Raw genomic sequence first — 12,598 nt, forward strand, 5'->3', positions numbered from 1 at the left:
CCCACGCAGGACAATTGGCTTCTACAGTAACCCAGTCCTTAGGGTCCTCCTCTGTTAATTCCTAGGGTGTTGGCCAAGGATATGGTGGCCTGCTTCAGCCCTGACACTGACTCTGACAAACAAAAGGTCATTCCTCGGGCAGAGTGTGGCAGGCGATGGCATAGGCAGAGAATTTTGGGCAGCTAGCTGTAGTGTCCTCAGCCTGGGCACGTGTGGGGCATCTGTCTACTCAGCGGGTGCAAGAAGAGGTTCACAAACTCCAGGTCTGGGTGGGACAAATGTGTGTTCCACGTCTAACATTTTCCTCCTCGTGTTCACAGCCGCTCAGTCCCATTCGACGGCATGGCCTGGTGAGTTGTCAACAACCTCCTCATTTCGGTCTTCTCTTTCTGTACCTCTACGCCTGTACTCCACTCTGAGGGCCCACCAGTGCCCTGTGAACATGCCCATGTGCACAGGTCTTTGTCTCCGTCACTGAGGTCCCTACAGTGCTACATCAGGATTGGTGGCATTTGCAGGACAGTGTGTGTTTTCATGCATTTGTATTCTCTCCAAACACTTAGTTGCTGTCCCTAAAGATGGCCGCCAGTGTTCAGAGACATGGCCTCCAGTGGTGTGATGTTGACCCTGTCAGATCTCGGCTGATGCACTTTTTGTGGGTACTAGACCGTCCAGACCACTGGGGGCCTGCTGATGGCACATTAGAATTTGGTCGTGTCTCCTGACTTCATACCTTCAACATACTGGCATTCAGCATGGTCACACCTGCCTCCCTATGGGGCAGGCACAGTCCCATGGGGTGGTGGAGAACTATGGGACAATGATTTGCCATGTAGTTGGATACTTGTTTGGCTCTTGCTTATAAAACTATGTTTCTCACCCTTGGGATCCAAACTATACAGCCAGGTTCACCCCTGAAAACTACCAATGAGCACATGACTCAGGGCTGGGAGAGGGCAAAGCTTTTTCAGTTTACAAGAGAAGAGGGCAGGTTTAGGGATTCAGGGGAATTTGCGGGATATCTAAGAGGACCTTGGACCCCAGAAATCATGCTGAAAAATAGTCCTGAGCACATGAAGTTAGGAAGCGGCAGTCTACACATGGGGAATTGTCCTATGCCCCCACAAAATTTGGGAAGGGTCAGTATTGGTGACTCCTAACTGTGACCTTTCCCTCTGTTGTCACTTGTAGACACATGGCCAAGAACTTCCATGCCCTGGACACCAGGAAGCACAGACTCAGGTACATATCCTGTCACCCCTGCCCCAGGGGCTCTGCCTCTGCTCCTGGTTCAAGGGTGGGGTGGACTGTGATGGAAAGAGGTTGCAGGTGGGTGGCTGATCTCTTTGTCTCTATGGAGGGGCTAGCAAAGAAATAATGTGTGTGGATAGCTTTCACAAGTGACATAGAGGCATAGAATCCGACCTCTCGCGAGATCCCGGGTCGGGGCATAGCAGAGACCCACTTCCATGAATGAGTGTGCGTGCTGTGGCCTACCTGGTGTGTCCCGCTGACACAGGGGGTGTCAACTCAAGCCTCCCGTTGCTGCCCCGAGCAGAGGTGGTGAAAGTGCAGGAGCACCCCCCGACAGGAACACGTCCCCATCACTCCTGGGGCTGTGCCTGTGGTCACATGGGAGTGATGGGAAACCTGAGGGTGCTGACCATGGAGAGCAGCCTCCCGAACCGTGGAGCTCTGCTCGGGAGGCCCCCGGTGGGGTCCTGTAGGTAGCCCTGTCACAGCCTCAGTGCCCTCTGGGAGGCCTGTGTACATGGGAGGATTCTTTCCCTGGCATAATATGCTGTCTGCTCCTTTCTTGTGCTGAAGGTGATTCTGTGCATGTGTCCAAAGCTGACTGTGTCCCTGGGTCGTTATGCATTGAGGGTGTCCCAAGGGTCTGGGATCTGCCTCAGGCCTGCTGGCTGCAGAGAGTGAAGAAGGAGGTGTTCTTTTGCCTTCCCTAGGGTTTGGGACAGAAGGCGCTTTGGACCTGAGGCTGGTGAACGGCGGTGACCGGTGTCAGGGCCGGGTGGAGGTTCTCTACCGAGGCTCCTGGGGGACCGTGTGTGACGACGACTGGGACCTCAATGATGCCAACGTGGTGTGCAGGCAGCTGGGCTGTGGCTGGGCCACGTCAGCTCCGGGAAGTGCCCGGTTCGGTCAGGGCTCGGGTCCCATTGTCCTGGATGATGTGCGCTGCTCAGGGGTACGAGTCCTACCTGTGGAGCTGCCCGCACCGAGGCTGGAACTCGCACAACTGCAACCACGGGGAGGACGCTGGTGTGATCTGCTCAGGTGGGCCTCACACAGGGTGGGTCATCTTTTGATCAGGTGATATGGCTCAGAGCTGATGAGATTCCCACTCCAGGGCCCCTGCCTGAGCCTCAGAGCCTCAGGGCTGCAGGCACCCAAGAGGTTATGTCACCTGCCCTGAGTGAGAAAGGACCTTGGTCCAAATGGGACCCCGGCATTGGCTGGGGATTGCCCTCAGGTTGTTGCAGGGGACTGTGGCACCGAGTTCTTGCTCAGGGTCCAGCTTTCTGATGGGAGAGCAGGGAGCCTTTTCCTCCTTCCTCCGTAACACGATCTCACGTCTCGAGTCCGGTCCTCCTGGGGCAAAGCTCTTAGACAGAGCTCTATGTCCGAGGTGAGGGTCGGTAGCAAGCACCCTGTTCTCTGGTTAGCACAGTGCTTGGGTCTCTGCCCAGAATGTGATGCGGAGGAAAAAACACGCCAGCACAGAGCTTCTTGTGGGCAACAGAACAGGTGGCAGAGGGTGGGGTGAGGTGTGAGAAATCAGGAGGCTACAGAACCATTGCGGTCAGCTAGGGAAGGCCTTGGGGACGGTAACACAATGCAAGGAGAAAGATTGGACATTGTTATAGAGGGCCACCATCATCATATCTCGAGACGAGGGAATTGGCCTCTCCACTAACCCAGTCCTTAGGGTCCTCCTCTGCTAATTTCCTGGGTGTCCCAAGGCTATGGTGGCCTGCTTCAGCCCTGATACTGGCTCTGAGAAACAGAAAGGTCATTCCTCGGGCACAGTGAGGCGGCTGGTGGGAAAGTCAGAGAGTTTTGGGCAGATAGCTGTAGTTTCCTCAGCCGGGGCACGTGTGAGAGGCCTCTGCTCAGCGGGTGCAAGAAGAAGTTCACAAACCCTGCATCTGGGTGGGCCAATTACGTGTTCTGAGTCTGACATTTTCCTTGTCTTCTTCACAGCCGCTGAGTCCCTTTCAACACCGTGGCCAGGTGAGTTGTCAGCGACCTCCTCATTTAGGCCTTCTCTTTCTGTACCTCCACGCCTCTCCTCTTCACTCCGGGAGAACCCCTGCCCTGTGACCATGGCCAGGCTCACAGCCTCTCTCTGTCCTCCATCACTGACGTGCCCTCAGTGCTGCGGCAGGATTCGTGGCCTTTCCAGGACTGCGTGTATTTTTGATGCATTTGCGTTCTCCCCGAACACCTGGTTGCTGTCCCTAAAGGTGGCCGCCAGTGTTCAGAGGCATGGCCTCCAGTGGCGTGACGCTGACCCTGTCACTTCCCGGCTGATGCACTTTTTGTGGGGCCTGGACCGTCCAGACCACTGGGGGCCTGCTGACGGCACATCAGACTTCGGTCTTGTCTCCTGTCTTCACACCTTCCACACACCGGGGTTGCGCGTGCTCACACGTCCCTCATGATGGGGCAGGCCCGGTGTCCACGGGGTGGTGGAGAACTACGGGACGATGACTTGCCATGTAGTTGGACACTTGTTTGGCTCCTGCTTATAAGTGCATGTGTCCGATGCTTGGGATCCAAGGTCTAGATTGAGGTCCGCCTCTGAGAACTATCAATGAGCACAAGACTCAGGGCTGGGAGAGGGCAAAGCATTTTCAGTTGCTAAGAGAACACGGCAGGCTTCGGGATTTAGAGGAATCAGTGGGGTTTCCGACAGGGCCTTGGACGCCACTAACCTTGCTGGCAAATAGGCTTGTGCACATTAAGGTAGGAAGCGGCAGGATGTACATGGGCAATTGTCCTGGTGCCCCCACAAATCTTGAAAAGGGTCGGTATTGGTGAGCCCTAACTCTGACCTTTCCCTCTGTTGTCATTTGTAGGCACATGGCCAAACACTGCCCCGGCCTCAGCTCCAGGAGGCACAGACTCAGGTATCTATTCCTGCCACCCCCTGCCCCAGGGGCCCTGCCTCTGCTGCTTATTCAAGGGTGGGAAGGAACGTGATGGAGAGAGGTTGCACGTGGGCAGCTGATGTCTTTGTCTCTGTGGAGGGGCTGCGAAGGAAAAGCATGTGTGGAAAGGTTTTTGATGTGGCATAGTGGCAGGGGATCCCATCTCTAGCGAGATCTGGGACAGAGTCGCAGCAGAGACCCCCTTCCATGAATGGGTGTGCATGTTCTAGGCCGGGCTAGGCAGTCCCTCTGAGACAGGGCTGGGAGCTCAGACCTCCAGCTGCTGTCCGGAGAAGAGGGGGTGAAAGTGCAGGGGTGCCCCCCATCAGGAACCCTTTCCATCATTCCTGGGCCTCTGCCTGTGGTTCCCCAGGAGTGTTGGGGAGCCCGAGGGTGCTGACCATGGAGAACAGCCCCCAGATCCATGGAGCTCTGCTCAGGAGGCCCCATGTGGGGTCCTGGAGGCAGTCTTGTCACCTCCCTCGGTGCCCTCAAGGAGGTTCCCGTACCCTGGGCGCAGCCTTTCCCTGGTGCTGAGGGCGTGGAAACCTGTACCTGAGATGGGCTGTCTGTGCCCCTTTCCTGTGGTGAAGGGGAACCTGTGCACGTGTCCAAAGCCGACTATGTCCCTGGGTCGGTGGGCCACGAGGGTGTCCCAGGGGTCTGAGACCTGCCTCAGGCCTGCTGGCTCAACAGAGTGACGGAGGAAGTGTTCCTGGGCCTTCCCTAGGGAATGGGACAGAAGGCGGTTTGGACCTGAGGCTGGTGAACGGCGGTGACCGGTGTCAGGGCCGGGTGGAGGTTCTCTACCGAGGCTCCTGGGGGACCGTGTGTGACGACGACTGGGACCTCAATGATGCCAACGTGGTGTGCAGGCAGCTGGGCTGTGGCTGGGCCACATCTGCTCCAGGAAGTGCCCGGTTCGGTCAGGGCTCGGGGCCCATTCTCCTGGACGACGTGCGCTGCTCAGGGTACGAGTCCTACCTGTGGAGCTGCCCGCACCGAGGCTGGAACTCGCACAACTGCAACCATGGGGAGGACGCTGGCGTCATCTGCTCAGGTGAGCCTGACACATTTTGGGTTTTTATCTTAGTGTGGAATTTTCTTTGACCTTTGTTCTTATGTCTCTTTTGCCAAAGTTAGAGGGCTTCCTCCTGTCATTACGTCTTCCTTAGCCCTGCTACTAGGTGCGTAGTAATCTCTGTCATGGTGTCATGTATGGAGAGCTGAATTATTGTCCACCCTGAAAATGTGAATCAATCCTTTTTTCTCTAGCTGGTCTTGTCACAAAATGACATGAGGTATCAATAGTCTGGAAATAGTCTGGAAATGGGGCATATGGGCTAGTATTTCAGTAATCTTTTTGTGACTGGTGTAGGCTTGTGTTTCACGGGTCCTTGAGTATAAGTTTCCTCAGGGAATGTCGATGCTTTCTGTGTATACCAGGTGTGCATTGCCAAGGGCAGTGACCCCTGCAAGGGGTGGCAGGATACGTCTTGGAATTTGTTGCCTAGGTCGGGCCTGAAACATTGCCTGTTGTGTGCATCCCTGAGCTAGACTCACTCTTCCCTGTCAGTGAACTGCTACTAGTTGCTTGGTGGACATTTTGCTTGTGTTCACTCAGTTACTCGGTCTGTACACAGAGTGAATCCCCCTGACATCGGACATGATTGCACAGGCTGTTCCTGCTTTCTGACCAGGGTATCCTTCCAGGGTCAGAGGGCAAAAGCCCCATCTCTCCCCAGCCCCTGTGGCAGGGGACAGGTATGCCTGAGCCTTTGATCTTCTCAGTTTCTTCCTGCTGTGCCACCTTCTGTGCCACATGTCTGATCTGACCCTCTCTCCCTCACAGCTGCCGGGTACCAGTCCACAGTCACACCAGGTGAGTCCCTCTGGCCCTGACCGCTGTCTTGCTAACCCCCTGAGCAGCCCCCCACCAGTAGCTCCAGGAGGGGCCTGTGGAGCTTTCTGCCTTCCAGTCCTTTCCCTGATACTCCAGAGTGTTAAATAGGGTTAGTGGAGCCCATGACACACTGATCCACCAGTCTGGCTCAGCGGGATGAGTGCATTTGGGCTGCAGTGGGTACCCATAGCTGGTGACAGAGGAGGCTGTGCCCTGGTGTCATTTCTGCTTGAAAGCTGTGTCTGGGCCAAATGTTATGTGTGATGAGAGAACATAGCTCTTTGATGGCAGAGACTCTCTACAGAGCTTCCAATGATGCTTTCACCAGAGAGCACTATGTCGGGAAAGCTTTGTTGGGAATTGCTCTTATAGATTGTACCACTTGGTTACCATTGTGAAGGCCATTCAAGGCCATGGTTTTGGCTCAGTGCAAGCTATCAGAAAAGGCCACCTTCTCTCCAATCCACAGAGCTTCCCCACCCCCACTGTCCCTGACCCCAGATCACTAGACTCAACCTTGATTCTACGCCTTTCTTCCTAAACCTGTTTTGTTTCCTCTCCAGATTGGTGGTACACGAGTCCTTCCTACGGTGAGCATCATTTGGACCTGGCCAAAGCCTCGCACTCAGCACTGTAGTCAACGTGCTCAAATCTTGGGTTAAAACACTTGCCCACTAATCACCTCATCCAATGTGGTGGGGTCCCTCTACCTTCTACCTAACAGAGTATGGGATATATTAGCAAGGTGTTTTGGTTTGCAAGTGACAGGAACCCAGCTCAAACTCCCTGGAGCTAGAAAGGAACTCCATGGCTCAGATATCTAGGACATTTAGTGGTAACTCTAGCTTCAGGTATAGCTGGATCCAGAAGTTCCACGGTTGTCCCATGTACTTTCCTTACCTCTACCTTCTTATGTGCATGGCCTTCACTACCAGCTTGCTTACTACACATGATGGGCATTTGCCAGCCCCAACTGTACATCCCACCAAGCGATAGATTTTGTTTGTAACTCAGCTGCCAAGTCCTAGGAGGACTCTGAGCAGCTTGCTTGACACTAGGTGCCTTGTCACAAAGTATTTCCATTCATGCTGATGGCCAAATAGGGTCTCATGCCCACCTTCCACTTCCCCAGGGGAGAGGGGGAGGATGTGGCACTAGGTCTTCCTTGAACCTCATGGGGAGTGGTGTGGGTTGTTGTTTCTTCTGTTTAATAGGAAGGAGGGTTTCTACTGCGATAAGTATCAGGGCAAGTTTTGGGTGCTTAGTGGAGAACGAGCCTCCAGAACTATCCTCAACCCCAGCAGAATGGTGTCCCCTTGTGCAGGATGGGTCATCTGAAGATGGAGTCTCCAAAGTGAGGTCCTACGGCAGTAACAGCTGGGAAGCTGTCACTGGTGGTTTCCTGAGGCAGGTGCCCAGATTGATCCCAGTGGTCACTGCTAGGGCAGCTGCTGGCTTCCCTGCTTCTCCCCTTGCATCCCAAGGCCGGGTTCAGCCATTGAATTGCTGGGCACTGTGGAGCCCAATCAGAGAACATGTGTCTCAGCTCACACTGAAGGTTCCATAAAAAAGCCCCTTGAGGATAAAGGGTGACACACAGGTTTCGGTCAAGTCCTAGTACTGAAAGACAAAAACCTGAACCCAAAGTCTTGGCCACGAAAGACTTCTGAACCTCACCCACACCATAGAACCTCTTCCTTCAGGAGATACAGGAGAATGTGAATGTTTATGTCTCCTTCTAGGACCCAGTTCCAGTTTGGCCCTGAGGCTGGTGAATGGAAGTGATCAGTGTCAAGGTCGGGTGGAGGTTCTCTACCAAGGCTCCTGGGGGACCGTGTGTGACGACGACTGGGACCTCAACGATGCCAACGTGGTGTGCAGGCAGCTGGGCTGTGGCTGGGCCACATGGGCCCCTGGAAATGCCCAGTTCGGTCAGGGCTCGGGGCCTATTGTCCTTGACAATGTGCGCTGCTCAGGGCACGAGTCCTACCTGTGGAATTGTCCCCACAATGGCTGGAACGTACACAACTGTGGACATTACGAGGATGCAGGTGTCATCTGCTCAGGTGGGCCTCCCAGACATTGGGTTTCTGTTTTTTTTTTTTAATTTTATTTTAATCATTGTTCAAGTACATTTTTCTGTCCTTTACTCCCATTCCATCCCACCCACCCGTCCCTCTCCATCTACCTCCCATTTCAACCCCCCCCTAGTTTTTGTCCAAGTGTCCTTTATACTTGTTCCTGTAAACCCTTCCCATTCTCCCCTGAATTTCCCTCCCCTCTCCCCTCTGGTCACTGTCAGCCTGTCCTCTATTTCAGTGTCTTTGACTATATTTTGCTTGATTCTTTGTTTTGTTGCTTAGGTTCCTGTTAAAGGTGAGATCATATGGTATTTGTCTTTCACTGTCTGGCTTATTTCGCTCAGCATAATGCTCTCCAGCTCCATCCATGCTATCACAAAGGGTAGGAGCTCCTTCTTTCTTTCTTTCTGCTGCATATAATTCCATTGTGTAAATGTACCAGTTTTTTGATCCATTCATTTACTGATGGGCATCTAGGTTGCTTCCAGCACTTGGCTATTGTAAATTGTGCTGCTATGAACATTGGGATGCATAGGTTCTTTTGGATTGGTGTTTCAGGGTTCTTAGGATATAGTTTCAGCAGTGGAATTTCTGGGTCAAAAGGCAGATCCATTTTTAGTTTTCTGAGGAAGTTCCATACTACTTTCCATAGTGGCTGTACCAGTCTGCAGTCCCACCAACAGTGCACTAGGGTCCCCTTTTTTCCACAACCTCTCCAACACTTGTTGTTTGTTGCTTTGTTTAAGATGGCCATTCTGACCAGTGTAAAGTGGTATCTCATTGTGGTTTTAATTTGCATCTTTCTGAGAGCTAGCAATATTGAACATCTTTTCATGTGTCTCTGGATCCTCTGTATGTCCTCCTTGGAGAATTGTTTGTTCAAGTCCCTTGCCCATTTTTTAATTGGGCTGCTTGTCTTCTTAGAGTGGAGTCGTGTAAGTTCTTTATATATTTTGGAGATTAAACCCTTGTCTCAGGTATCATTGGCAAATATGTTTTCCCATTCAGTCGGTTCTCTTTTTATTTTAATAATGTTTTCTTTAGCCATGCAGAAGCTTTTTATTTTGATGAGATCCCATTTGTTTATTCTTTCCTTTATGTCCCTTGCTCTAGGGGACATGTCAGTAAAAAAGTTTCTGCGTGAAATATCTGAGATTTTCCTACCTACGTTCTCCTCTAGGACTTTAATGGTGTCACAGTTTATATTTAAGTTTTATCCACCTTGAATTTATTTTTGTGTAAGGTGTAAGTTGGTGTTCGAGTTTCATTTTTTTTTGCACGTAGCTGTCCAGTTCTCCCAACACCATTTGTTGAAGAGGATATTTTTACTCCATTTTATGTTGCTGCCTCTTTTGTCAAATATTAATTGACATAAAGAGTTGGGTTTATTTCTGGGCTCTCTGTTCTGTTCCATTGTTCCATGTACCTGTTTTTACGCCAGTACCAGGCTGTTTTGATTACAGTGGCCTTGTAATATAGTTTAGTATCAGGTATTGTCGTCCCTTCTACTTTACTCTTCTTTTTCTAAATTGCAGCAGCTATTCAGGGTCATTTATGGTTCCATATAAATTTTTGAAGTGTTTGTTCTATGTCTGTGAAATAAGCCATTGGTACTTTAATAGGTATTGCATTGAATGTGTAAATTGCTTTGGGTAGAATGGACATTTTGATGATGTTAATTCTTCCAATCCATGAACACGATATATGTTTCCATTTGTTTGTGTCTTCTTTGATTTCTTTCTTCAGTGTTATGTAGTTTTCTGAATACAGGTCTTTTACCTCTTTGGTTAGGTTTATTCCTAGGTATTTTTTTTTTTTTTTGCTATATCAAATGGGATTTTTTTCTTGATGTCTGCTTCTGCTGTTTCATTGTTTGTATATGGAAATGCCTTTGATTTTTGGATATTGACTTTGTATTCTGCTGTTTTGCCAAATTCATTTATTAGGTAGAGCAGTTTTTTGGCTGAGTCTATAGGATTCTCTATGTACAATATCATGTCATCTGCAAACAATGACAGTTTTGTTTCCTCCTTTCCGATTTGGATGCCTTTTATTTCTTTTTCTTGTCTGATCGCTATGACTAAAACTTCCAGTACTATATTGAATAGAAGTGGTGAAAGTGGACAGCCTTGTCTTGTTCCTGATCTTAGTGGAAAAGATTTTAGTTTTTGCCCATTGAGTATGATGTTGGCTGTAGGTCTTTCATATGTGGCCTTTATTATGTTGAGGAATGCTCCCTCTATTCCCACTTTGCTGAGTGTTTTTATCATAAATGGGTGCTGCACCTTATCAAATGCTTCTCCTGCCTCTATTGATATGATCATGTGATTGCTTTTGTTTATGTGGTGTATTACATTTACTGATTTGTGAATATTGTACCATTCTTGCATCCCTGGGATGAATCCCACTTGGTCATGGTGTATGATCTTTTTAATGTATTATTGGATGTGGTTTGCCAATATTTTGTTGAGGATTTTAGCGATTGGCCTGAAGTTTTCTTTCTTCGTTGTGTCTTTATTTGGTTTGGGGATTAAGATGATGCTGGCCTTATAAAAAGAGTTTGGGAGTCCTTCCATCTTTTTGTTTTTTTTGGAAAAGTCTGTGAAGGATAGGGGTTAGCTCTTCCTTAAATGCTTTGTAGAATTCTCCTGTGAAACCATCTAGTCCCAGGCTTTTGTGTGTCAGGAGTTTTTTGATTACTGCTTCAATTTCATTTGCTGTTATTGGTCTGTTCAGGCTTTCTGCTTCTTTTTAATTGAGTTTCGGAAGATTATATTTTTCTAGAAATTTGTCCATTTCACCTAGGTTTTCAAATTTCTAGGCATACAGTTCTTTGTAGTAATTTCTTACAGTCCTTTGTGTTTCTGTGGTATCAGTTGTAATCTCTTCTCTTTCATTTCTGATTCTGTTTATTTGGGTCTTCTCTCTTTTTTTCTTGATGAGTCTGCTTAAAGGCTTGTCAATTTTGTTTATCTTTTCAGTGAACTAGCTCCTGGATTCATTGATCCTTAGAATTGTGCTTTTAGTCTCTATGTCATTTAATTCTGCTCTGATCTTGGTTGTTTCCTGCCTTCTACTTGCTCAAGGCTGTCTGTGTTGTTGTTCCTCGAGTTCTTGTAGATGTAGGGTTAGGTTGTTTGTTTGAAATGTTTCTATCTTTTTTAGGTAGGCCTGTATCGCTATAAACTTCCCTCTCAGAACTGCCTTTGCTGTGTCCCAGAGTTTTTATGTTGTTGTGAGTTCATTTTCATTTGTTTCCAGAAACTTCTTGATTTCTTCCCTAATTTCATTCTTGACCCATTCATTGTTTAATAGCATGCCATTTAATCTCCATGATTTTGAGTGTTTTGGATTTTTTCCTTGGGGTTGGTTTCTAGTTTCAGTCCCTTGTGATCAGAGAAAATGTTTGGTATGATTTCAACTTTCTTGAATTTGTTGAGCTTGTTTTTTGTCCTATCATGTGGTCTATCTTTGAAACTGTTCCATGTGCATTTGAAAAGAATGTGTATTTAGCTTCTTCGGGGTGTAGGGCTCTCTCTACATATCATTTAAGTCCATTTCCTCTAGGGAATTGTTCAATGCCACAATATCTTTGTTGATATTTTGTTTGGAAGAGCTGTCCATTTTTGACAGTGGGGTGTTAAAATCCCCCACTATAATTGTGTTGCTGTCAATATCTTTATTGAAGTCCTCTAAGACTTTCTTTATGTATTTGGGTGCTCCTGTGTTGGGTGCAATATATGTTTACAATGTTTATGTCTTCTTGGTGGATTCTTCCCTTGAGTATTATGAAGTGGCCTTCTGGGTGTCTCTTTATGGCCCTTTTTTTGAAGTCTATTTTGTCTGATATGAGTATTGCTACCCCAGCTTTTTTTCCTGTCCGTTTGCTTGGAAAATTTGTTTCCAACCCTTCACTTTCAGCCTGTATAGGTCTTTTATCCTGAGGTGGGTCTCTAGTAGCAGCATATGTGTGGGTCATGCTTTCTTATCCATTCAGCTATTCTATGTCTTTTGATTGGAGCATTTACTCCATTTACATTTGAGGTTATTATTGATAGGTACTTATTCATTGCATTTGCGTGCCTGTGTTCCTCTCTCTCTCTCTTTTCCTTCCTTTCCTTAGAGCAGTCCCTTTGGTATCTCTTGCAGAGCTGGTTTGGTGGAGGTGTATTCTTTTACACTTCTTGGGTTTCTGTTTTCATACGGTTCCCTTCAAGCACGTGTTCTTCTTTGCACTGGGCTGCCCACCCTGGATTTCCCTGGTAGACGGGCAGTTTCCCTGAGAACCTCATCAATAGATGACCTTGATTTTATGGGTGGCTACAGCGTGATCCCTAGATGGACCCCTGGAGCAGACAAGGGTTTAATGTACAAATTTCCCCAACAACTGTTTTGGGGGAGATGAACCCCTAAGGTTTACCTTTACGACTCAGCTCTCCTTG

General features: G+C 48.8%; 1 protein-coding gene across 1 annotated transcript in view; it reads left to right on the top strand.

Moving 5' to 3' along the window:
* DMBT1 (deleted in malignant brain tumors 1) overlaps positions 1-12,598 on the top strand; it is a 57,376-nt gene that overhangs the window by 34,145 nt on the left and 10,633 nt on the right. The window contains 10 exon segments of the mRNA XM_045854000.1: positions 321-350; positions 1,192-1,242; positions 1,965-2,203; positions 2,205-2,295; positions 3,223-3,252; positions 4,101-4,151; positions 4,903-5,232; positions 6,025-6,054; positions 6,639-6,665; positions 7,818-8,141. Coding sequence (XP_045709956.1) covers positions 321-350; positions 1,192-1,242; positions 1,965-2,203; positions 2,205-2,295; positions 3,223-3,252; positions 4,101-4,151; positions 4,903-5,232; positions 6,025-6,054; positions 6,639-6,665; positions 7,818-8,141 — 1,203 coding nt within the window.

Source organism: Phyllostomus hastatus, unplaced genomic scaffold (genome assembly GCF_019186645.2).
Source record: "Phyllostomus hastatus isolate PE091 unplaced genomic scaffold, TTU_PhHast_1.1 phas_scaffold_1066, whole genome shotgun sequence".
Classification (NCBI taxonomy): domain Eukaryota; kingdom Metazoa; phylum Chordata; class Mammalia; order Chiroptera; family Phyllostomidae; genus Phyllostomus; species Phyllostomus hastatus.